This window comes from Phodopus roborovskii, unplaced genomic scaffold, assembly GCF_943737965.1.
Source record: "Phodopus roborovskii unplaced genomic scaffold, PHOROB, whole genome shotgun sequence".
NCBI lineage: Eukaryota > Metazoa > Chordata > Mammalia > Rodentia > Cricetidae > Phodopus > Phodopus roborovskii.
The window spans coordinates 23,259,490-23,286,328 of NW_026126480.1; the positions used below are offsets into that span (position 1 = coordinate 23,259,490).

Sequence of the window (26,839 nt, forward strand, 5' to 3'; positions counted from 1 at the left end):
GAGAGAGAGCACTAGAAAGGTACTTCATGGTTAAGCACTGGTGGCTCTTCTGAAGGACCAAGTTCAGTTCCACGCACCCATACAAGGTGATTCACAATCAGCTGCAACTTCAGCTCCAAGGGCTCTGACGTGCTTTTCTGCCTCCAAAGGCACCTGCCCTCATATTCACAAATGCACAAGCATGCACGTGCGCGCGCGCACACACACACATACATTAAAAGAAAATTAAAAGATAAGGGAAGCATCCTCTATATAATATAAATATTTGGTTATTTACTTTTAGACATTTTTAAATTCTTTTAAAAGATTTGTTTATGTATGTATTTTTTATTTTATGTATATGAGTGTTCTATTTGCATGAATGCCTACATGACAGAAGAGGGCATCAGATTCCATTAGAGATGGTTAGGAGCCAACATGCAGATGCTGAGGATTGAACTCAGGACCTCTGAAAGAGCAGCCAGTGCTCTTAACCTCTTAGCCATCTCTCCATTCCTTAAGCATGTTTTTATGAATTTAAAAAAATCTTAAGAATGAAAATAAAAACAGATAATAAAAGCAAAAATAACAAAGGAATGTGTCATTTTACTGAATCTCCATGGGTATCCAACTACTTGGAAGTGGTCATGAATAAGTCAGCCTTTCATTAGTGCTTTATGATTTAGTTTATATCAGAAAAAAATTGATGTTCAACAAAAACATTTAGGGGGTTGTTGTTTTGCAGGGGTGTTGGTTGGTTGGAGGGATGGATGGATAGATGGATGGATGGATGGTAAAATAGGCTCCTTTTGTAGCCCAGTCTGGTCTCTAACTCAAGGCCCTCCTGCCTCAGCCTCTGAAGGGTTGGAATTGTATTCTCAGGTGTGTATTTTCTCATACCCAAGAAAAATGTTCCATATTTAAAATGAATGTCCCAGGATTCTTCATTCTTATTTCAGTAAATAAAATGAATTGTCACAAAAAGGAACCAGCTGTAAGGGGCCAATGTGTTCTGCAGTGTAAGCACTAGATGGAACTATTTACCGCAAGGAGTTGTCCTGCCCACTCATACAGACCCAGCATCCTTAGAGCACCTGTATATCAAAAATAAAGCAGATAAATAAAACAGTAATGGAGGGCCTGGACTGTTGTTGTTGGGTAATATACTGCAGAAGAAAAATCAATATGTCATTAGCTAGGACCCAAAAACCATGATTTAATTGTAAATCAAGGTGGATCTGTAGAGCCAGCTAGCTCTGTGGTTGCCTCAACTCCACCCACATTGATTTTATTTCTTTAGTGAGGTATTTCTTACTAGACAACATCTCATTACTCGACTCTGGCATCTTGAGCTTCATTTCAATGTCATGAACTGGCTTGCCATGATTTGAAAATTTTTAGCACTTGAAAATGTTTAATTGTGAGCTATGCTATTTAGTATTATTCTATGGAGTCTATAGAATGTTCTGGAAGAAGTTTTCTCATGATGTGGTATTAAGGAAAAGTGTAAAAGTCAGGGTACATGGCAAGACTCTCAGTATAATGAGGGTTTTGTGAGAGAAGGTATATATAGTTCTCACACAAACACACATGTGGTTGCATATGCATAGTAAGAAGCCTGGAAGGATCCGTACCTAACTGTAATGTTCTGGGGAAGGAAGAGGAGACATAAGGCAGGGTAGATGCTGAAGCAGGATGTACTCGTGTGTGCCAGTGATGCTAAAATTTTTCCACAATAAGTGCATATTATTCTGAAATCAAAAAGCAGAGAGGAAAGTGATTCCTGTGCTGAATGATGAAGGCCACATGGCCCAAATATAGGAAAGAAGACATGATCGTGGAAGTCATGGGGAACATATCGTGGCTCAGGGTGGGGAATAGCTTGGCCAGATTTGTGAACATGGATGCAGAGGGTATTGGGTCCTGACTGGGGTGAGGGGCAGGAGCTGGAGGGAGTTGGTGATGTTCCTTGTCTGCTCAGGTGTCTGGTGCATGTGACTTGGATACAGAAGGGGCCTCTGGAGGAGGAGTGGGATCAAAGACAGAGGAAGGGCCCCATGTGGACATGGATGCTGTGGGAGATGCAGAGCTGGTATTACATAAATAATTCCTGTCCCATGTGTGACTTCATGATGGACAGATTCTGTTAGCCCCTCCTAAGAGATGTATTGGAGGGACACATTGTAAACAAATGGAACTGCTCTAGAGACCAGGGTATGCTCTAGACGCAGACCAGATGACTCTTCCCTGCAGCCACAGTGGGCAGCCTAGGGAGCCTGCACTCAGAAAGCAGCTATGAACCCTGTCAACTCGTCCCAGCTCTTGCCCTTCTCATCATCCAACCCAAGCCAAAAGAGGCCCAGACAAAACTGGGTCTGGATAAACCCCCTTCCTCTCAGAGACCTGTGCATGACCCCTCCCTGGTTGTAGTCAAGGCGCTCGAACAGAGAGGGGATTTTAGACTGTTTGGCTGGGGACTCTGGGAACTTTCTCAGCACTCTGGGATCTCCAGGGAGAAGTTCACCAATTCATCCCAAGTAAGTCCCGAACACCTACTGCCAAGCATGGCTCTGAAGATGGAGAGTAGCTGTGACTCAGCCAAACAGGTCTCTGAACTCAGAGGTCTGCACAGTTGTCAGCAGAGCTCTTCCTGACATTCTGGATTTTCCTGTGTGTTATGGTTGACAGTGACTGAGCTATTGGGTCCAGGCTAGGGGAAGGCAATAACTGAGGCCAGCCAAGTTCAATCTGAGGAGATCTGGAGGATGAATCTGGAGCTAAGCAGAATTGCTTAAGACGCCCTTCAGCTTGGTGTGTAACTGAAAGGAAAAACCCAACTTGATCTCAATGTCAAGTCAAATGATCCCAAGATTCAGTCAGACCTTTGCTGCATGAGGACCATATGTGGGCCTTCAAAATACTAGCTCTCAAATTCTTCCTCAGAAGTTATTTGAGGTTTTCCATAAATTAATGATGCTCTCTATACTGTTCAATCAAAACAGAGCAGATGCCACACGGGAAAGGGTATGAGGGCTTTGTTCTGGCGTCCTTGTCTGTGGGAATGGGTCTCCACAGCGGGAGGATGCCTCCACTCAGGCTGAAGTGTTGGCTGCCTTGCAGAGCCTGATAACCAGGGTTGGCCTGGATCAGACCCATGCTGAACTCATGACTCAGCCCTTTCACGTTGAGCAAACAGAGAAGTCTAGCCAATAGAGGTGAAGTCTGGGTTACAGCTGGACCAGTGGGGGATGGGCTGGACTGAAGAAGCAAGGTGTAACTAAGTGGGATTGTCCATATCCAGATTACACTAATACACTGGACACTCAGTGCCACCTCCTGGTGTTGCTGGGGGGAAACGTCTCTACAACATATGATGGAATAAAATAGAGATAGACAATCTGACCCCACCAAATTCCTCTTGTTGCCATAAGCCCTGCTCTCTACATTAAACCCATATGGTTCTCTTGCAGAGTGATGAGGTCCTCACTGTCATCAAAGCCAAAGCCCAGTGGCCAGCCTGGCAGCCTGTCAATGTGTAAGTACTAGACACTTGCCCCACCCTAACCTTGCCCAAGAAGCCACCCAACTCTCCACTTAATTCGAGTTATGTCATTACTGAATACTACTTCTCAGAAGAGTAAGCCAGGGAGGTGTTGCCCAAGTGGGAAGTCTTGTCTTCTTGGGGATGTAGGTTTGGCCTCTGTTTTCCCCAGTGGTCCTCCATCTGCCACACAGACACAGCTCAGACATGCGATTAACCATGGCATGTTCCCTCATGCCCTCAGTTCAGCAGACTGAATACACATATGGTCTATGCCCTGGAAACACAATTGTGCTCACTCTAAGTAATCATGATTCATGGGAAACCACACCTACACTGGTTCCAGTTCCCGGTCCCTCTCTTGTCTCTATCAACTCTGTCCCTTGGAGTGTTTTCTGCCCTGAAGTCTTTGGTGGCCTTGAGGGATACTGCCAGTTTCAAACTACCACAATCCCAGATGGGTGAGTAGAAGACCAGTGATTGGTACTAGATGATAGATGAATGATAAATGATAGATAGATGGATAGATAGATAGATAGATAGATAGATAGATAGATAGATGATAAGATGGAAAGAAATAGTAAGAAAGAGTTTGGGAAATACCTCTCCATAGATGGTCAACACTGAACTTGAACTCATCATATCCAAAATGGGACTTGTCACCTTCACACAAATTTATTCTTCCTAGCCAGGTGTGGGGAGCAGAAGCAGGTGTATCTCCATGAGTATGAAGTCAGCCTGGTCTACAAAGTGTGTTTCTAAGTTAGAAAGGGCTACATGGTGATATTCTATCTTTAAAAAAAAAAACACAAAAAATCCTACTCTTCTTCAGTGGGGAGACATCTAAAGCACAGTGCTCACAAAACCTCATTTATTCTCCTTACTATCTCACAGGCCAGTCCTTACCTGACTATCTTCTAGCATCAAGTCAAACTTCCATCAACCTCCCATCCCTGACCTGCTCCAGCTGGTTTCACTATTTCCCATAATCCAATTCATTGCACCATTATAAGTGATTTTTTAGGAGTCCGACCCTGCTGTGTGCCCCGTCTTCTTAACATCTTTCTGTTTATAAAAAAATGTGTGCTGGGGGGTGCCTTTTCTTATAAGCATCCACCAAAGCCCAATTACCTCGGTCTACCCTACTGGTGACTTTTTCACAGATGTTGGAACTCTGATGTGCCCCTTCTGTGGCAGACCCAGTGTTACCTTCTGGTTCTGTTGAGGGTGGAATGAGAATGTTAGCCATGTCCAAATGTGGCCCTAACCCACCTCCTTTATTTATAACAAGATCCTCAGATTCAGTAACAACATATTCATTTTTTCACTCTTTAACACATTTCTCTCTTTTAGCCAAGCTTCTGATCAGCCTGAAATTAATAGCAGAATATCAGTAATAAATTGGCTCTTGTCTCACAATGACAGGAAACAAAATTCGACCTCCACTTCACCCTGAATCCTTCAAGCAATGGCAACTGAAGCATTTCATTGACTCAGTAGCTACTTACTGATGTCCCCAAAGACAGGGGAGAGGGGATGCTATGGTGGGGAGAAATCTTCCTGGGGTCCTGCACTTCAGTGGGAAAGATATTTAGAAAATGTAACCTATATGTAAAAGGAAGTCATGGTGAGGTCAGACTGAGGTAGAATACAGCACATTAAAAGCATTAAAAGGTTTCTAATTTCTGCATAGATAGATGCAGAAATCAAAGGTGAGCTTCGTGCAGGGCCAAGCTATGCAACATTAAAAAATTTAAGTATGGTGGGGGCATCAGGAGGTTGGGGTAAGAGAGACGTGGACAAAGAATATTATACACTTGTATGACAATGTCTTTGTAGAATCCAGTTCTCTGTGTAATAAATATATCAATAAAAGGGGAGCCTTTTTAATTTTTAAATTAAAACACTTATTGAAAACTTTTCAGCAGAATATGATCAAAGCAGCATTTGGAAATCAAAAGGCGGTAGCAATGCCTAGGCTCCAATATGAAAGGTTGGATGAGGTGGAAAGGGTAGGCAGGCAGGCAGGCAGGCGGCTGTGGAGAGCTAGGAGGGAGGTAACTGCCTCAGATGGAAGGCAGTGGGGGAGTGGGGGGGGGGGAGGACAGAAAGAAGTGAGTGCTATGCCATGGGTGGTAAAGCTGACAGCTGTGGTGACCACTGAGAAAAAAAATGATGGAAATAAAGTGGTCAAAATGCTTCTCAGGTTGGGCTGACCCAAGAAGGGATTTGGCAGTCCCACCCATGACTGGGGACTCTCGATGAAGTTTGATGGGAAAGCCGGTGATCAACTCTGATCATGACTTCTTGTTAAGATGCCCTCAAACATTTATATGAAAGTCAAGTGCCCCGTTAGTTATGTAACTCTGAATTTCTCCACCGATGCAAAACTGAGTCAAGAATGAGTGAGAGACTTCCCAAAGCCAAGAATAGAGATGGGGGGGGAAGAGAGAGAGAAAACTTAGAAATAAGATTCAAGGACTTAAAACAGAGTCCCAAAGAGTCTACACTCTTCACGGTGAAGAAGACTTGCCTTCAGAGGAAACCAAAAAAAAAAAAAAAAAAAAAAAAAACACACACAGCAAAAAAGGCCCAAAGAAAGCATGGTTCCCTCAAACCCAGAGAAGAGTGCTCGAGTGGTGTGGCCAGCACAGCCCAACCCATGAAGTTAAGTCAAGGCTGCAAGGTGTGCTTCAGACCCACAAACATGAAGGTCATTGCAACCTTCTACTGTGGGATGGGGGAATCCCTGCACGAAGCAGGTGAAATTGGGACAGAGTGAGATTGTAGAGTCACAAATACAAATGGTCCAGTTAAGCCTGCTATAGAAGAAGGAGGGCTGTCTGGGCTAGGGCTGTGAAGGGATAAAAATCAAGTACAGCTAATTTGTGTGTGTGTGTGTGTGAGAGAGAGAGAGAGAGAGAGAGAGAGAGAGAGAGAGAGAGAGTGTGAGTGTGTGTGTGTGACTGTGTGTGAGTGTGTGTGTGTGTGAGAGAGAGTATGTGTGTGAGTGTGTGAATGTGTGTGTGAGTGTATGTGTGTGTGAGTGTGTGTGTGTGAGTATGTGAGTGTGTGTGTGTGTGTGAGTGTGTGTGTGTGTGTGTGTTTTGGTGGCATAGAGGTGGGGTTTTTATCTTTTGTTTTTGTTTTTTGGGGGGAGGTTGTTTCTCTTTTTCTTTTTCCAAGATGCGAAAGGCTTTCTGAGAAACTGAAAGAAGTATTATTTGGGGAATACCTTCCCACACTTCACCTATTCCTCAGACTTCCTGAGACCCAGTGGAAACAAACAAAAAACAAAAAAAAAACTAACTGATGGCAAACACTCAGCTCCCAAACATCCAAACCCTTTCCACTCCACACTATGGGCTTATTAAAGGAAAGGAATTTTCCTTTGATTTGCCCAAACCCTCGACTCCCCTTTCCTTTTCCAAATCTCATTAGGAAGTCAAATTAGGAAGCCTACACCCAGCCAGTTTTGTTTTGCCCTAACAGCCCTCCCCCTCCCCCGAAGCCTGCATGATGGAGGTTAATGGGATTCCAGCCTCCCCAGCCTGGTGGAAAGCCAGGGTGACCTACTTTCAAAGTCCTGCCTGTTGAAACTGACTTGTTTTTCAGCAGTCTTCATCCCTATTCCCAGCACCCCTTCTCAAAGGACAATCCTGAATGAACAAATTAGCTGATGACTTGTTTAATTCAATAAATCAAGCCAGAGCACCGACAGCCCAGTGTTCAGGTAGAATCCGGGAAAGACAAATTCCAAGCAAAGCCACATCCTTTACTGGTTCCTTCACGATCGTAAGTGGAAAACAGTTCCTACAAATCATTCTGAATTGCACTACTCCGTTTCTCCGGGGTGGTCTGAATACTAAGAATTACCAGAACTTTCAAAGATTTATATCTCCTGGAAAGGACTGGCATTCCCCCTAAATTATTCCCATCCATTCTGTTTGGTTATCTTTGCTTAGACAATGGCCTGTGTTTGTGAGGTCTGTGGTGTAGAGACTAAGTCAACTTCTCTAGAAATGAAACCATTAAATACCTTCCTTTTAAAACGGCCCTCAGGCTCCAGGGCCAATCCTGCCTCCTAGCAGAGCCACCTGGGTCCATCCACACTCTCCGGGTAGTGAAGGAACACGGACTAGAGCAGGTGGTAGATCTGTGTGTCCAGATGGACGTGGAGTCCCAGATGTCTTCTGGTTAGAAAGGAATGTTACAAGAACCTGACAAACCCTGATCCGCCAACTCAGGGCTTCAGCTAAATGAATGGTTTGGGTGCCCCCTGGTGGCTTAATGGAGTTTCTGCACCTGAGGAAAAAAAAAAAAAAAACTCATGAGACAAAACTAAACCTTTAGGGATTGTTACCAGGTCTGTAACTTAGAAGGCAAGGATCGAGGTCTAGATGGATCACAAAAATCATTTCTTGACTTTTTTCCTCTGTCTTGTGTTTTGGGAAGTTCTGTTACAAATGAGGCATAGTATCGTCAGAAACCATGAGAAGCAATTTCTTCACAATAGGTGAGATGCCCTCATCCCATGTACCACACTCTCTCAGAGGGTTAAAGAAAGCATGTCTCCATGTAGCCAGTTATTTTTAATTTGTGCATGTGTAAGTTATATGTTCATAACTCTACTGACACTCTTCACTACTGGATCTGGACATTTTTGAAGACATGCTATTTTTCTTGGGACCAGAGGTGTTATGGTTCACATCTTAAATGTCTCCCCCCCCCCCCCGAAAGCTAAGGGTTTGATTCCAGCTTGTGGCATTCATAGGAGGTGATGGGAACTTTGGGAGTTGGAAAGAAGTTGGGCCTGAGGAGGTCTGTACTTGCAGTCCCACCGTGAAGGACCCCGCTGCCACAGTCCCACAGAAACACAGGCAAGTGACCGTGGACGAAGATCTCTGACACCACGGGCCAAAACAAGCACTTCCAAGACATCTTCCTTAGTTGCTTTGTCACAATTATAGAAAACTAGAATAAGAAGGGCCAAAAAGATTTTTAAATTTTGAAATACTTGCATATAGATCTAATGACATATGTTGGGAACAGGACCCAAATCTCAGCATGCAACGTGTTTCATGTACATCTTTTACACACAAATAAGTTTGCACAATTCTTTAATGCATCTGAAATTTGATTGTAACCCATCCCATAGGGTCAAGGCTGGAATTCTCCACTTGGGTTTCATGTTACTACTCAAAAAGTCTCAGATGTGTGACTTTTAAGATATGAAATACTAAACATGTACCACTCTCTTTATTATATAGAGGTTTTAATTGATATACATAATTCAATCGGTTTCCTTTGTTTTTCCTGTTTAAACTCTGAGAAAGGTAACATTTCTTTATCAGAACCAATCCTCAAATGTTTGATGTTTTTCTACAATCTAGATATTTTCTAGTCAGTTCTGGACCTATTATTTGCTGTATGGTGTGGGGTGTGAATCTGATATTTTTCTTGGAATTAAGTCTGATACCACTTGGTGACCAGTCTTTCCTCTCGGGTCCACTTGAGTAGATTATTTCATACAAGGTCAGTTTTTAGACTCTCCATTTTGGGCCACTAATTTCTATTTCTGTTTTATTTTGAATATAATATTATTTTTAATTAGATTGTCATATACTCAGGCATGTAATAAGTCTATATCAACTCTCTCTGCTTTAAAAACAGGATTCAAATTTAAATCCTAGATTAAAAAAAAAAATTAGGACACCGAACTGGCAAAATGTCATATCTTGGAAAACCTGGCATCTAAAAGAGCATAAATAAGAACTTTTATTAAAGTTCAATTAAATTAAAGAGACCCAGTCCTGGCTAGCATTTCCTAAGAAAAAGTCACACATACGCTTATCCATTTCATTATTTTAAGTAAGGTTTTTATAAGAGAAATAATAAATACTTTGAAGCAATATTTAATTAAATTTGAAGGTCAAAGGAAATAGAAAAGTTCCACATTCATTTCCTAGATTAATTCATTTATTTCAACAAACATTTGAAAGGAGCCCACTGCATGCTAAGATCTCTACCAGGCAAGGAAATGTAGCTGAAATTAAAAAAAAATAAAGTAAAATAAAAAAGCTTCTATTCTATTTTCTTGGCACCTAATGGGGAAGAATGACATTAAACAAGAAATTCTAAGTGACACATCAAGTCAGCATGCAAAGGTAGGCAGAAGTGCTACACAGTTTTGAGGGAGTAAAGGTCTCTCATGCAAGCACTATACAGCCTGGGGGGATTTTCTTGTCCTAGATAAGAGAAAGGGGCAAGGTGTGTCTAAAGATGCTTTAAAAAACTTTGCTACTGTCTGGGCAGTGGTGGTGCTTGCCTTTAATCCCAGCACTTGGTTGGGAGGCAGAGGCAGGTGGATCTCTGTGAGTTCAAGGCCAGTGTGGTCTACAGAGCTAGTTCCAGGATAGCTAGGGCTGTTACACAGAGAAACCCTATCTCAAAAAAAAAAAAAAAAAAAAAAACTTTGCTCCTACCCTCTTATGCATCCAAAAGTTCCATGTTACAGAGGGTCAGGCATTTGGGAATCTGCCCACTTTTCCCATCCCTTGAAGCCCTTACCAGTCCCTGGAAGACACTGCCCTCAGGCTGTCAGCTGTATTGGTTAAAAATGCTTCTGTAAGGTCTTGTCCTTGAGCGGTGCCTAATAGCTATACGTTTTGATGCAAGTAAATCCTGGCCAAAAAAAAAAAAAAAAAGGAAATTAAAGGAAAGGTGTATTTTGGCTCATGGTTTTGGGAGATGCAGTTCATCAGAACAAGGAAGGCATGGCAACGGGAACACGAGGTGGATGTCACTGCATCTGCAGGCAGGAAGTGCAGAGATGCAGACTGATGCTCTGCTTGCTTTCCATTTTGTTTTCAGTCAGGGTGCCAGCCTGTGATTGGTGCTCCCCACATAGATGGAGGTCCTCAACTAGTCTCCCATGGAAACACCTTTGGGAACACTGCTCCCCAAGGGTAGCTAAAAATCCAGTTAAGCTGTCATGAAGATCAACCATCACACAATCTTATGTCTGTGAGGTACACCAGAACCAGTCTGTGCCTGATTGGAGTTCGGGGGAGGATTCCTAATGCTCTAGATTTCTCCATAGAGCTGAATTTGTCTCCTTAGGTTGTCACTGTGAAGCAGATCACTTGTGGGGTTCAGAATATGAATAACTACTTCTAAAATTACATACTGAGGGAGATGGGGAGACGGCAGGTAGAGAAGGAAGTTTGTGTGGCAATGGAGGGAGAGAGCTACATCCTCCTCCTGCATTGTAAAACGGGCCAGCTACTCACTACACAGCTCCCAGACTGGAGGACCCTCTGGAGCTGGGAACACAAGTTCCCTCAGGAGCTTCTTAAAGAAAGTTGCCAGGGGCTGGGGAGACAACTCAGTCAGCCAAGTGCATGCCATGGAAGTACAAGGACCAGAACCCACATTTTTAAAATGTCTGCTGTGGTACCACATGTTTATAATCCCAACATTAGGGAGGGAAAATAGGTGGATACTTGGGGCTTCCTATGGAGTCAGCTTAGCCTACTTGGTGAGTTCCAGAACGCTGAGAGATCTTATTTAAAAAAAAAAATGACAGTATATGAGAAACCACACCTGAGCTTGTCCTATACACACACACACACACACACACACACACACACACACACACGCACATTCACACACACCATATACACATGCACATAACACATACACAAAGAAGTCGTTCAAACCACTGATTCACAATCCAGAGGAATTCATAAGGAACTCAAGAAGAGGAAACTAAGTCCCCATCTGTGCCTAATCATACAGAAAGACAGGCAAGTCTTCAGGTGGTGTCTTAGTTACTGTTCTATTGCCATAACCAAACCAACTTATAGAAGAAGCATTTAGTTTCAGAGGGTTAGTCCATGACCATCACAGTAGGGAGTGTAGTGGCAGGCAGGCATGGTACTCGAGCAATAGCTGAGAGCCCTGATCCAAAAGAAAGAAGCAGAGAGGAACTGAGCTTGGTGTGGCCTTTAGAAACCTCAGAGCCCACCCCTAGTAACACACCACCTCCAAGAAGGCCACACCCCCTAATCCTTCTCAAACAGTTCCACTCTCTGATGAGCCTATAGGGGCCATTCTTATTCAACATACACAGGTGACAGGAGCTTTGAGATCCAAAAATAGTAAGCAGGATTTTCAGGATCTAGAGACAATAAGGCCAGTTCAATCACCACCAGATACACATGTTCAGCGGACCCGCTGGGGCCCTTCATATGTGGAGAGCACTAGCAAAACCCACCCCGAGAAGCTCCCAGTGTAGCAGGGAAGAATTGTTAGGAAGCCATTTTAACTATGTCTGGGGCAGTGGTGACAAAGGCCTTTAATCCCTGCACTTGAGAGACTGAGGCAGGAAGATCTCTGAGTTTGAGGCCAGCCTGGTCTACAAAGCGAATTTCTGGACAGCCAGGGCTACACAGAGAAACCCTGCCTCAACAAAAAAGAAAAAGACAATTATAGGTCTGGCTACAGAAACCTGCAGGACATGTTGGAACAGACAGACTGCAGGCCCTGCCTCAGTCAGTGGGTTGGAAAGGCTCCTGCAGAAGGTAACATGTGAAAAACTTGAACTTGAGCTATAGGAAACCACCTACAGAGCTTGTTAAAGCAAATGGCTGGGCTCTATCTACCCCAACACCCCTAATTCACCAAATCTTCATGGAACCAACTAACCTTCATTTCTCGTAAGTTCCCCCCACTTTCCAAAGTGCTTTTGTACAGAAATAAATGCCAGGGCCCTGTTCCCAGGCTAGCCTGGCCAGGCACCGGGCGCTTCCAGGAGCATGGGGCTTGGGGAACAACATCAACCTGTGTTGACCTGCTGGTGCTGAAGCCAGGCTCACACTTTTGCTCCATTCACGTTCCAAACCCTCGACTGGTAGCAGCTACCATGGGAGGTCTGTACAGAAAAGGCTTCCCACCCCTTTTCTGATCTTACAGTGAACCCGCGGTGTTTTTCCTTCAGCAACAGAGAAAGTTAGTATATCTTAGCCAAAATGCCCTGGACCAGAAGAAGTTCTGATTCCAGAGTTTGAAAACTGTGTAACATATATACAACAATGATGTATCTCGGGGATAGAATCCAGGTCTCAACATGAACTCGTTTGTTTCATATATATCCTATAACACAGCCTCAAGATGATTTTGCACAATGTTTCATTAATTTTTTTAATTAGCATACAAAATAATTAGTTTCCTCATGGCATTTCTTGTATATGTCACACTTTATTCAAACTTCCCCCACCCCCCATTGCTCCCTGGTCCCCCAATAGTCCTAGACTTCTGTTCTCATGGCACATGCAGAATTACTACCTCCAACTTCTTACCCTCTTCTCTCATTATCCCCTTTCCAGTTTCATGACCTACACAGACACACAAACTACACACACATACACCATATATATATATATATATATATATATATATATATATATATACATCTACACACACACACACATACACACATACACACACAAACCACAAACACAAGCACACACATCTGCATATAATTTTAAATCCAGATTCCACAGGTAAAAGAAAAACTGCAAACTGCAGTATTTGTGAGTTTGGTTTATTTTGTTTAATTTGATGCTTTCTGGTCCTATTCATTTTCCTGCAAATGCCATGGCTGAATACAATTCTACTGTGCATATAGAACAGTTACCCATTTCTCTGTTGATGGACATCTAAGCTGGTTCTGTTCCTTGGCTATTACACATTTTCTAAGAATTTTGCATGTGCCACTATTTCATGATGTAGAATTTTCTATTTGTGTCATTGTGTTGGTACCCAAGCTGCTTTGGAGTTTAGGAATTGATAATGGAAAGAACATTGACCTTGAACTGGTGCCTATGTGGGTCATTGTCTCTTTTCTATTCTGCCCCTTAACGTTGTGACTTTGAGCCGAAGTTCCACGACTCTCTTGAAGAAGTCAGAATTAATAATCCTTACCGTAGTTCTGTTGCAAAGAAGAAGTGAAGATATGTCTTGGGACCTTGGAGAGCAAATACAGTTTACAAAGTTCATCTCATATCCTACATAGCTAAGTACACACACACACACACACACACACACACACACACACACTCACTTACAACTCAGAGTTATTTGTTCTTTTCTTTTCTTCAAATGTATGTAGTGAGTATTCTGTGCCAGGTTCTGTTCTAGACACAGGAAATAAAGCTGTGCACAGATACACAGGCACACACACACACACACACACACAGAGAGAGAGAGAGAGAGAGAGAGAGAGAGAGAGAGAGAGAGAGAGAGAGAGAGATTCCCCAGAGCTTTACAGTGCAGTGAGAAATGCACCAGTCCACAGTTGAGCAAATAAATCATACCCAGAAATGCTATAGAAGTGTTTAAAAATGGACACTGGGGCATCCATCTTTGTCCAACAGGTAGGCTCAGAAGAGACACAAGCATCAACCAAAAATGCTTGAGGAGTCTGCCTCTCCTCAGTTTCTAACCATGACCAAGCCACACAGTCCCCAAGTGTGTGTGGAGCCTATCCCGAATGTAATAGCCTCTGTATTTGGTTTCTAGGAGAGCAGCACCCTCAGCTGAATTCTCAGTGGACAGGACACGCCATTTAATGTCCTTCTTGACCATGATGGGCCCCAGTCCTGATTGGAATGTGGGCCTATCTGCAGAGGATCTGTGCACCAAGGAGTGTGGTTGGGTCCAGAAAGTGGTGCAGGACCTGATCCCCTGGGACGCGGGCACTGACAGCGGGGTGACCTATGAGGTAGGTGTGTGCCTACAGTGGAAGACAGACCTCCTTAGCAACCCCTTCTGACCTGCCCTATTCTAGGTGTCCTGGGCACAGAAGTGGGTATGACTCAGCTATGTTTTAGAAGTCCTTTGTGGCCAGTATTGTTCTGTGTACCAACTACAGTAAAGTCTGGAGCCATTACAAGGCTTGAGAGGTAGCTAAGAGTATTTGTTATAGAGGATGGGTTCATTTCTAAGCCCCTGCATCGTAGCTAACAAAGATCTGTAAGTCCAGTTCGGGAGGCTCTAACCCCTCCTCGAACACTCATGGGTACCAGGCACACAGGTGGTATACATACATGCACACAGGCAGAAAAGAAAAGAACTTTAAACATATAATAAATCTTTTTAAACGGTATTTTTAAAGTCTGAGGCCATCGGAAAACCACCAGGGTGGTGAGACAGCTAAGTCAGTGAAGTTCTTGCTGGGCAAGCAGGAGGAGCTGAGTCAGTTCCCCAGAGAATAGGTAGAAAGTCAGGCCTCGTGACACATGCTTGGAATCCTTGTGCTGGGGAGCAGAAAACAGGCAGATCCCTGGAGCTAGCCTACTCTGCAAGTCCTGGAGAGTACCTGAGGAATGACACTCAGAGTGGACCTCTGCACACATGTACACATGCTCCCGTACTCACGTGTACATTCACATTCACACACAAAAAGAAGGAAATGTGTGAGAGAGCAGTCACTCAGCACAGAATTTTCCAGGCACATCTAGCTAGTGCCCTGCTTTTTAAATGTTTTTGTTTGCTTGCTATGCTGCTGTTGTTCAGTTTGGAGGTTTGCATAGAACCCAGGGCCTTGCTTATGACTAAGCTGCATTCCCAGCCCTTGTTTTTTGTTTTAGACATGGTCTCACTATGTAGCCCAGGCTAGCTTCAGACTGACCATCCCTGCAGGTGTGTAAACACACACACACACACACACTCTCTGTCTGTCTCTCTCTCTCTCTCTCTCTCTCACACACACACACACACACACACACACTCATCTATCCTGTCTGTACCCTGGGGCTGCCTTCCCACAGCAATGGCTGCGCTGAGTATTCATCAGACACAGTGTGACTCACATCTGACCAGACACGAGAACAGTTAACTGCCCGGTCCAGCAGAAAAAGCCTTGGATCCAGGTCAAGCTGGCTCAGCCACTTCTGAGCTTGGATGACCTCTTTGGAACTTGGCTCCTCCAGCCAGGCACAAACTTTTGGTGTGTGTGGAAGCTTCTAAGCATAGATTTATTTGTTTCCAAGCACTGGATCTACAAAAGTGAAATTCCATATAGTTACACCTTTTTAAAAGTTTTTTTTTTGTTTGTTTGTTTTTTGTTTTTGTTTTGTTTTGTTTTTTATGTATATGAGTGCTCTATCTGCATGTATGCCTTTACACCAGAACAGGGCATTAGGTCCCACTATAGATGGTTGTGAGCCTCCATGCAGGTTCTGGAAATTGAACTCAAGACCTCTGGAAGAGCAGTCAGTGCTCTTAACTGCTGAGCCATCTCTCCATCCCTAGCTATACTTCTTAAATTCCAACTAGAGCAATATTATGGATTTGATTCCTAGAATCTCACACATACACACTCATTCACACAGCCTCTCTCTCTCTCTCTCTCTCTCTCACACACACACACACACACACACACAGAGAGAGAGAGAGAGAGAGAGGTCCTATCGGAGTTTGTGTTCTAACCCACAATAAACAAATTGCTCTGAGGCTTCCTCACTGTATTTCCCACACTGACACACACTCTCAGACTCACTCTCTCTCTCTCTCTCTCTCTCTCTCTCTCTCTCTCTCTCTCTGTCTGTCTGTCTCTGTCTGTCTCTCTCTCTCTCTCTCTCACACACACACACACACACTTCCTATCAGAGGTTTTGTTCTGATTCACAATACACAAATTGCTCTGAGGCTTTCCCGTTGTATTTCTCATGCTGTCTATTTTATTCCCTCAGTCACCAAACAAGCCCACAATTCCTCAGGAAAAAATCCGACCCCTGACCAGTCTGGACCATCCTCAGAGTCCTTTCTATGACCCAGAAGGTGGATCCATCACACAAGTGGCCAGAGTTGTCATCGAGAGAATCGCCCGGAAGGTACAATGGGGAGAGCCAGTGTGCCTATACACCTTTCTAGAATTGCTGGGGTCTCTGGCAGGAAGCAGCTCTAGATATGGGATTTCTGGGCCTCTTGAGGTTTCAAGTGTGGAAATTATCTTTTAGATATAAATTAGTAAAAGCAACCCAGAGTGAAGCCAGGTTCAAATGAATGACTTTAATCAAAGCAGATTAGTTTATCATAAGATCTATAGTCAGTTACTAATGTCTGCCATGGTCAGGACATCTGTTTAGCCCATGCTTTTTTCTTATATTTCTTTTCATTTAAGCTATAAATGTTGGCCTAGAACTCTACCATCACATGGGTTTTTGTGCCAAGGAAACATTAGATTTAGGTATTCTGTCTCTCCCTTGAACACTCTTTTTTCTCAAATATACACTCTTCATTTCTTTTGCAGGGAGAACAATGCAACATTGTACCTGACAATGTGGATGATATTGTAGCTGACCTGGCTCCAGAAGAAAAAGATGAAGGTATTCTCCTTTGATACAAGTGGCAACACAAATTGACATGACCAGTAGCCTCTGACAGTGTTCCCATCTCTGAAATAACCAGCCAAAGAGCTTGGTGTCTAAGCATGTGCTTAGCATGTACCAAGCCCTGGTTTCTAGTTCCAGCACCCTGGCCAATAGAAAAGACTTTGGTGCCAACATTAGGCACCAATATAAGGCAATTGGTGGAGGAGTGACATTAAAACAGGTGCTTAACATTATTAGTACTCTATTATGGCCATGAAAATGGCACTTGGTAGGTTTCACAGTGTCCAGATCACTGTCTGCTTCCTGCTTCCTGCCTCGTCAGGTGGAGATGAGTCCATCTACCCATCATCAAGAACAAAAGTCCAGTCATGATGGTCAGGAGAGAAAGGCAGAGCCTTGGTTTTTAAGTCTCCTCACAGAACTAGACATCATGTGTCTATAACTCTGACAAGAAGCTAACCTTCCTAGCTCTCTAGGCTCAACTTTGAAATGGGCATAATAGATGTTGCCTCAGAGAAAATGAGAATCCACAGGGTCAGTTAAGTAAGGTTCTTAAGTGAGGGCACCAGCCCAGGGCAAGTGCTCAGGGGGCTGACACCCGTGCCCTGAGCCGCTGGGAAGCCGCTAAAGATCTGCCCATGAAACGTCCACCCGCTTAGAAACGACGTCCACCTGGGGCAGGGCAGTGACGAGAACATAGATACATGCAAGAGGACCTTGCAGGGTGAGTAGTCATATTCATTAGATATTTACCAGCAGGGTGTTGGAACATCTTTTTGTTGTTGTTGTTGTTGTTGTTTTCCTTTTTAAAAAAGTATTTATTTTATGTGCTTTGCCTGCATGCATGTCTGTGTGAGGGTGTTGAATCCCCTGAAACTGGAGTTACAGACAGTTGTGAGCTGCGTTGTGGGTGCTAGGAATTGAATCCGGGTCCTCTGGAAGGGCAGCCAGTGCTCTTAACTGCTAACCCATGTCTCCAGCCCCCCAGAACATCATGTTTCAAGGGAAGGAAATGTCTGCTTCTATCCCTGGAACACAGAGCTAAGCCTTTATGCAGGGAGCCAATCATGGCTTCCCCAGGCTCCCAGGAAGAACATGCCAAACGCTCTTTGCAGATGACACCCCTGAAACCTGCATCTACTCCAACTGGTCCCCGTGGTCGGCTTGCAGCTCCTCCACCTGTGAAAAGGGCAAGAGGATGCGGCAGCGCATGCTGAAGGCACAGCTGGACCTCAGTGTCCCCTGCCCTGACACCCAGGACTTCCAGCCCTGCATGGGCCCTGGCTGCAGCGATGAAGGTAAGGTAAGGTCTAGGCCAGCTGGAGGATATGGGGAAGAGAGGCTGCCTGGCAACACGGGTCCCTCTCACTGTGCCTGGCAGTATTCCTGGAGTCGCATCATTGTCAATAAAGTCCAACCAGAGCAGAGGCCTCCTTCAGGAGCTTGAGGCCTTTGAACACACAACCCACCCCATGATAACAGAGTTCCTGAGACTGGCTGGCTTCTCCCTTCATGTGTTACTTATATGTCACCTAGATTAAAATGCCTGTCAGAGGATTAGTGCAAAGGGTTTATTTGGAGTCAGAGGATTTAGCCAGTGGTTGCTTGATCTCATGTACTTCATGGCACCCCAGTAGAACATCATGGTGGTCTTGTGTTGTTTCTTGTGAGGCCCCACTTTCTAAAGTCTCCCCAGCAACCCCAACCACCACAAGACACTGTTAGAAAAAAGTTTGGGGTCACAAAAGAAAGAGACCACCATTCTGACTGAGTGTCTGGACTATGAGACCACCATTCTGACTGAGTGTCTGGACTATGAGACCACCATTCTGACTGAGTGTCTGGACTATGAGACCACCATTCTGACTGAGTATCTGGACAGTGAGACCACTATTCTGACTTAGTGCCTGAACAATGCAAACTTTACTCTCCTTCTAGAGGGTGTAATCTGGAAGAGTGATCACAGACAGCAAGTGCATATAGTTTTTATTCTAATTCAGGTGATGGCTGCGTCTTTCCCCCATTGCCTGGTGTTTGACCTCACAGCCAGTCTGAAAAGAATCGTTGCACAAGAAATAGAGGAAGGAAGACCTGTTCGTGCTGGCACACACCTTTAATACCAGCACTTGGAAGACAGAGGCAGGTGGATCTCTGAGTTCAAGGCCAGCCTGGTCTACAAAAAGGGTTCCAGGACAGCCAGGGCCACACAGAGAAATCCTGTCTCTCAAAAAAAAAAAAAAAAAAAAAAAAAAAAAAAAAAAACAGAGGAAGGAGAGAGAGGGGACTGCTCCAAGGAGAAAAAGGTCCCTTCTCCGGCCATCAAATTCCTAGGATGGAGCAGTGAGCCTTTGTGTAAACAAAGGTTTTACTGGGCCCATAGGATTAACATATTTGTATAAAGGTCTTACAAGGTGTGGGAGATAAAGATTTAAATTCCTTGTTCTAAACACAAGGTTTATAACATTTGATAGAAAAGACTAATGTTTGATATTTCTTATAATACCACCACCAGCTGGGACCAAACGGTCAATACATATGCTGTGGGGAACATTTCATATTGAACCACAGCACACACACACCCCAGCCACAGGATCTAACATGCACAGGACTACAGAGGAAGCCCACAGATGTTTTATGACAAATTACTAACGACAAGTAGCCTGACTCTGACCCTTAACTGCAATTTTTGCTTCTTCTCATTGTCTTCCTTCCCTCCACCTTCTTTGGTGGCTCAAGAGTTTGTGAACATTCCTCACCATATAGCCCAGGCCAGCCTAGAACTCACTCTATAGCTCCATGCTGGTCTGGAACTCATGATCCCCTGCCTCAGCCACTTGAGTGCTGAGATTACAGGTGTGTGGCATCTAGCTGGGCTTCCAAATGCTTTTAAGTACTTGTCATTCCTGGTCCCTCTTCCAAATCCTCCTGAACCTAGGGCAGAGTGCTTGCTTCACATAAGGACCTTCCAGCCTGCTGCTTACTTTCTCCAGCTCTATACCGGAAACTGCTCAAAGGTCAGGCCTGATCTCTGCAAGTTTGCAAACCTATGTCACTACACATAGCTTTCAAGATTGCAGGATGATGGTTGCTGGGTAAAGGGCAAAGGGCAGCTGTCGCTTCTGCTTGACTCCTCTCTCTGTCTGCACAGGTCTATGCTGTTTGTTGTTCTTATTCTGAGAAGGGTGGCTATAGCAGGGCTACACAGGCTGGGATAGTGCCTGGCACAAAGAAAAGCAATTCTAAGAAGAGGCTAGCTAAAACAGCACACTCTCCTGCCTGTTGCTTCCCAGCTTTTCCTGACAGCAGGATGCCCTGCCTCTCAGGGCTTTACAGGGAGCATTGCCTCAAATAGCGCACCCTGGAGAGGAACAAACCCTGCTATAGGCAAGCCTACAAGGAAAAAGGGAGAAGAAACTCACTGTCACCTCTGAGATGCCTTTTAGGGGACTAGAGCTAGGGAGCTAATTTCAGTAGTGGAGCTGAAGTCTCTAAGGAAAGACTAAGACTCCTCCACAGGAGAGCGGCCACTATTACAGGTAGGCGCCCCCAGGAGGTATGACCGTTCTAAATCGTTGGAGATATTCCTTGGACCTAGGACATACGCTCTACTCCTTAAGCACCTCCTCCCAGAGTCAGAGTTCTCTTGCACCAACCCCAGTTTCTTTCCTGCCCCTCCTGAGCATGCTCAGTATGTTGCAGATGGCTCCACCTGTACCATGTCGGAGTGGATAACCTGGTCACCCTGCAGCATCTCGTGTGGAATGGGCATGAGGTCCCGGGAGAGGTATGTGAAGCAGTTCCCAGAGGATGGCTCGGTGTGCACACTGCCCACAGAAGAGACGGAGAAGTGTGCAGTCAACGAGGAGTGCTGTGAGTGGGGGTGCCCTGTAGGTGGGTGGGGCAAGCAGGCGGACCCCAGCACAAACCCACAACTCCAACTGTACGGACTCTCTAGCTCCTAGCAGCTGCCTCGTGACTGAGTGGGGTGAGTGGGATGACTGCAGCGCCACCTGTGGGATGGGCATGAAAAAGCGGCACCGTATGATCAAGATGAGCCCCGCTGATGGCTCCATGTGCAAGGCTGAGACAACGCAGGCGGAGAAATGCATGATGCCTGAGTGCCGTGAGTGGGTATGGGGAGGGCTTTGGCCAGGGAACCTCAAACATACAGGAGACATCCAAATGTTCCCCTACCAGGTGGACGAGTAGGGGCCGAGAGAGAGCAGGGTCTATCTAGTCTAGTAGTCCACTATTAGGAGCAAGAGGAACCATAGTTGTAATGGTAGGTACCCCATCAACTAGACCCAGACAGGCAGGCTCCTGGGGGATGTTCTAAGCACACTGGTGGCTTCTGGGTAGAATTCATCTGCAGCTGTGTTCCAGAGAAGCACTTTCCTTGGGGCAATAGAAAAGGACATTCTTTGGCCAAGTCCAACCCATTCCTGGTGTTTGTTTGTGGGGTTGAGACAGGGTCTCGTCGTGAAGCTCTGACTGGCCTGGAACTGAGTATATAGACCAGGCTTGCCCTGAATTCATAGGAATCCTCCTGCCTCTGCCTCCCAAGTGCTGAAATTAAAAGTGTACACCACTATGCCCAGCGCATTGCTGTTTGACGATGGCCTTGTTAGGTGTCATAAGGCACTACTATGCCCACTCTGTATGCAAATGCATCAGTGTGCACATGTGTACGCAAGCACACACATGTCCTCAGGATTTCAGTTCAGAGAAGCAAACTGCAGCACTGAGCAAGTTCCTGCATCCATAGTAGTTAGATGTAATTAAACTCAGTGACTCCATTAAATCAGTGATGACTCTGCTGAGAACTTGTGTTCTGCTTCACTGACCACAACTGGTGAAGGTCATGACTGCCAGCTGGGCCACAGGAGATGCATGAAGACAAACAAGCAAAACAGGCTGAGAGCGACTTCTTGCTCCAGGTTGTTCACTCTGCATCTAGGGTCCAATTCCATTCTGTTCCAGAGGCCAGCGCAGGTCGGGGTTTTATAAAGGTGCCTTTTCTCAACGCCAAACTTGGCTCTTGCTCTAGACACCATCCCATGCTTGCTGTCTCCCTGGTCGGAGTGGAGCGACTGTAGTGTAACCTGTGGGAAGGGCATGAGGACCCGCCAGCGGATGCTCAAGTCTCTGGCTGAGCTGGGCGACTGTAATGAGGAACTGGAGCAGGTGGAGAAGTGCATGCTGCCAGAATGCCGTAAGTCCCAGGTCCCAGAAGCCCACGGCTTGCCTCCGCCAAAGTTCATTGGACCAGTGAGCCCCCAACCAGCTATGTGCTAATACCACCAGACAGGGAGATGGCTAAGTGCATCAGTCACTTTGTGTGCAAGCCTGGGGACCAGGGTTTGGACTCCCAGAACCCACATAAAAGCCCAGCAGGCATGCTGACTAGCTAGACCAGCCAGAATCAATGATCTATAGGTTCAGCAAGAGACCCTCAGTAAATACAGTGGAGAACAATGGAGGAAACACTAGAAATCATCTTTGGGCTTAGACATGCACGTGCACACACATTCAAAAGGACATAGACTGTTAAGATCCTGTAGTGAGGCTAATTTGTCTGGGAGAAATAGAGGAGTTTGGATCTGTGTTGGCAGAAACTCTTCAGTCTCACAATTGTCTGCCAAACACACAAACACTCAAAGTGCCTGTGAAGATGAAACCGGGACACTGATAATTAAATACGTAGCACAGGTCAGTCACCCTCAGTCCTTGCCCTCCCTGACCCCATTTATGGGCCGGTCTGACCCATGAGCTTTCTGAACTTTTCAATTCCGCCATGCACCATGTGATCACTGTATTTGTCCTTGACTGGAGGCTGGCCATTGAGTCACTTGCTCCCACAGGCTGGTAAGAATGGAAGAAAGGAAGAAGGAAAGAAAAAGCAGGTTCTCAAAAACATCTGCCCACATCTCCCTCCGAAACCTGTGTCGTCAACAGCCCCTCCCTCGCATCCCTATTCCTCAGTTTCCCAGTCCACATAGCAGCAAAAAACTCTCTAGGCTACTCTAGGGATTAAAGCAGCAGCCTCCAGCTTTTACTACCCACAGCTAGCGCACAGCTACCTCAATGACTGGGCTCTAGAGCCTTCACCTAATGGTGACAGTCACCAATTCAAACAAGTGTTTATATCCATTAAAGGGCACTGCTGGGAGCAAATAGCTCATTTAATCCTCATAGCCTAATTTTAAAAGTTAAAAAAAAATCTACAATTATCTCCATTTGGCAGACAAGCCCCTTTAGGAAAAGGGGCCAGAAAACACTTAAGTTGAAGAGTGTGAAATCATTCACTTTCTTGGACATATCCTGGAAAAAAAAAATCAGACCAAAACGCTGTTTCCCCTCACACTGTGAGGTGCTTGCTTAGTAAGAAGGCTAGATCTTTTATTATGTGTGATAAACCATAAAAGACCCCTTGCTCTTGACCCTTTGTAGAATTTCCTATTCCGGGCCCCCATGTTTTTTTTTACACAGACCACCATATGCAGGATGCAGATGAGGTTCATAATAAGACAAGCTGTAGGGTTTGAGAAAGCCCTGGACATGGGTCCATGTAGGCAAGCCACCTGCAATCTTGTTTCCTCCAAAGCCTATGAAATGGGTGGCCATTCACTGAAGACCACGATAGCTCCCCTGAGGAAGTCTAGGTTCCTTGAGATTCTGGGAAGTCACAGGGCAAGGCATGAGGCTACAAAAACACCTTGGAAGTCCCCATCACCCTAAGTCACAGAGGAGTCAGAATGAGAAGAGTGTGGGTCATGACCTGCCACCAACCTCACCCCTACTGCTCATTCGCTAGATAATGCCCCTGCTGCTAGAAACCGGTTTCTCCTGGTTGGCAGCACAGCTGAGAGGGTCAAAGGGGTATACTGGGCTATTTTGTTTCACACCTTGTCTTGCCAGCAATTGACTGTGAACTCAGCGAGTGGTCCCAGTGGTCTGAATGTAACAAGTCATGTGGGAAAGGCCACATGATTCGAACCCGGACAATCCAAATGGAACCTCAGTTTGGAGGTGTGCCCTGCCCAGAGACTGTGCAACGCAAGAAGTGCCGTGCCCGGAAATGCCTTCGCAACCCATCGGTCCAGAAGCTTCGCTGGAGGGAGGCCCGAGAGAGCAGGCGCAGTGAGCAGCTGAGGGAGGAGTCAGATGGAGAGCAATTCCCAGGTACAGCCCCCCCCCCCCAGAGTCAGGGCAGGTGGGGTTGCTCTGGGTTCAAAGAGAGAGGCACTTCTTGGATAAACCAGGCCAAATTTTGATGCCCAAATACTAAGCACAATTTACACAGAAGAGATTGGATGAATATTTGTAGCAAAAGAAAGAGATATAATTAGCTGTCAAAATAGATTTTCAAGCAAAGGGCCCCAAGAAATTGTACACTGTTCTATCTTCACATTTGAAAAAAAAAAAAAAAAAACCACCCTGCTCACAACCAGCTAAGACTAACCAACCCCATTTTCTCCTACAAAAAAGGGGAAATGATGGCATGGATGCATGAGAGAGGCCTGGTTGTTTAGAAAAAACTTTAGGGCTCCTCCAATCAAACTATCCCTGTAAGTGTAGGGCAAGACTGTCCTGCCTGTAGCTTCTCAATTTAATGTTAACCACAGAGCTTAGCTTTCGAATTTATTCTTCAAATTAATATGGACCCAGGCTGCCACATAAATGGTAAGTACTCCAACAGAGCAATGAGCCAAGTGCAAAGGAATCCAGAGAATGGGCACAGTACAAACAGAAGTTCAAGGAAATGCCGAGTAACAAAAGCTAGACTTGAGTCTTAACGGGCTTTTAGGAGTTGACCATATGACATGCATTCACATAGATAAAAATAGATGAGAAAAATAAATTCATTCTTTAAAATTACCATCACCCTGGGCTAGAGAGATGGCTGCTCCTCCAGAGGACCCAGGTACAATTTCTAGCACCCACATGGTAGCTTACAACGTTCTATGACTCCAGTCCCAGGGGATATGATGCCCTCTTCTGACCTCCACAGGCATTTGCCTGCTTATGGTACACAGGCAAAATAACCACACACACATAAGACAAAGGAAAATTAAAATGTAGTAATAACCCCTACATGGAATGGTACTGCTAAATGCCAAATGATTGACAAGTCAACAGAATAATGAGTTAAAACAATCCAAGGTTAAGCCCTGAGCACAGACCATTAAGTGTTCTTTGAATTCCCTGGAGGGAAAGAAGGCAGCCATACAAAAGTAAAGTCCAGTGACTGCCTTAATACAGTCCATCGCACCATGCTGGGTCCTTTTAATCTCAGCACTTGGGAAGAACAGGCCAGCCTGATCTACAAAGCTTAGCTCTAGCATAGCTAAGGCTACACAAAGAAGAAACTGCCTCGAGAAATGAGAAAAGGAGAGGGGGAGGGGACAGCTCTCTAGTGTAGAGTGTATTCCTATACCAAGATGTCTGTGTCAGGCGGTTTCTCCAGGAAACCTTGCTGTGGTGTAGCAAACAGGTATCTCATACATATCCATAAGCATGCTGTGTTCAAAGGAGGGAGGTATAGAGTGCTACTTATGTGTGCAAACAAGAGACCTCATCTCTGGGGGTCAGAGGGGTTCCCTCGAGGAAGGCACGTCCATGTTTCATAGGAAAAGAATTGTTGTTTTACTTAGTATTGGGGAGGCTATAAACTCGGGCAGGGAGGAGGAGTTCAATGCTCCTGGCTAGTCACCACTTACAAGTCAGTGCTTTAAACAAACTTTTTACACAACCCGGCAGCTCAGAGGCAAGCTGGCATGGCCTCACTCTTCTGAGGTTTAGCTGTGTTAGACCCAGTCTCATTTGTGCAGCCACAATCAGGTGGGGCTGGAAGCGCACCCCCACCCCAGCCTTACCTGCTCTTCTGGGGCCCTTCCACAGGGTCCCTCGAGTGAGGTCACCCAGACTTGCATACACCTAAGTCTTTTCCAAGCATGGTTTTTGCTCACATCCCATTAGCCAAAGCAAGCCAGGCCTAGGTTCGAGGAGTGGGGAAACAGGCTCTGCCCTTCAACAGGAAGAGATCCAGTGCATTAATGCCCATAGCGTTTGCAAACCACCAATACAAGCAGTCAGCATCAATTAATGCAACCACTCATTACATAGAGAAGCAGACAACTCATTGGATAGTCCTACTGGAAATCACTGCTCATATTCTGCTGGCATAACCAGGCATCCTCATACTTTCAGGCTGTCGGATGCGGCCCTGGACAGCCTGGTCAGAATGCACAAAACTGTGCGGAGGCGGGATTCAGGAGCGCTACATGACTGTGAAGAAGAGGTTCAAAAGCTCCCAGTTTACCAGCTGCAAAGACAAGAAGGAGATCAGAGCGTGCAATGTGCACCCTTGTTAACAGAGATGTAATTCCCCAGGGCTGCATCCCAGAATCTAGTCACCAATAAGGTTGGGTGGTTTGTTTGCTTGTTTACGATGAGTTAAATTGTGTCCACTAGTTTTCATTTTTGCGGTATCGTTTGCCCAGTAGTCTTATGGATGCCAAGGGACATCCTGTCTGAATACTTCTTGGTGGGTGCAGGCCAAGTGGGGCACCCTCGTCCTCAGGCAGCCCTCTTCCTACACTGGAGTGAGTAGTGTTGGTTCACCTTGTACTAAACTGAAATGTGTCCCTCTGGATCATCTCACTGGTCAAGCAGCAGAGACCCTGGCCACATCCACAAGGAGAAGCAACCATGTGCTCAGGTGCCAGGATGCAGAGGACAGATTCCCCTCTAGCCTTTGGCCTGCTCACTCTTGCAGAAAGCTGTTTCTCTTCTTTTCATTTAGCACAACTCTAGGTATCTTGCTAAGTCTCCTCAGTTATGAGCTCTCCAGGCCCTTGAGGAGAAGCACTAAGGTGGGGTGGTTTTATTCTACAAACCCAATACCGGTTTGTAACAC

At 45.3% G+C, this 26,839-nt stretch overlaps 1 protein-coding gene across 1 annotated transcript in view; it reads left to right on the forward strand.

Annotated features, from left to right (window-relative positions):
- Positions 1-26,400, forward strand: part of Spon1 (spondin 1) — a 268,537-nt gene extending 242,137 nt beyond the window's left edge. Inside the window, exons 7-16 of the mRNA XM_051192721.1 lie at positions 3,450-3,514; positions 14,105-14,306; positions 16,279-16,419; positions 16,839-16,914; positions 18,036-18,218; positions 20,620-20,790; positions 20,876-21,043; positions 21,968-22,132; positions 23,839-24,102; positions 26,131-26,400. Of these exons, the coding sequence (XP_051048678.1) occupies positions 3,450-3,514; positions 14,105-14,306; positions 16,279-16,419; positions 16,839-16,914; positions 18,036-18,218; positions 20,620-20,790; positions 20,876-21,043; positions 21,968-22,132; positions 23,839-24,102; positions 26,131-26,294 (1,599 nt within the window). The 3' untranslated portion in view covers positions 26,295-26,400. The remainder of the gene's footprint in view (positions 1-3,449; positions 3,515-14,104; positions 14,307-16,278; positions 16,420-16,838; positions 16,915-18,035; positions 18,219-20,619; positions 20,791-20,875; positions 21,044-21,967; positions 22,133-23,838; positions 24,103-26,130) is intronic.
- The last annotated feature ends 439 nt before the right edge of the window (positions 26,401-26,839 follow it).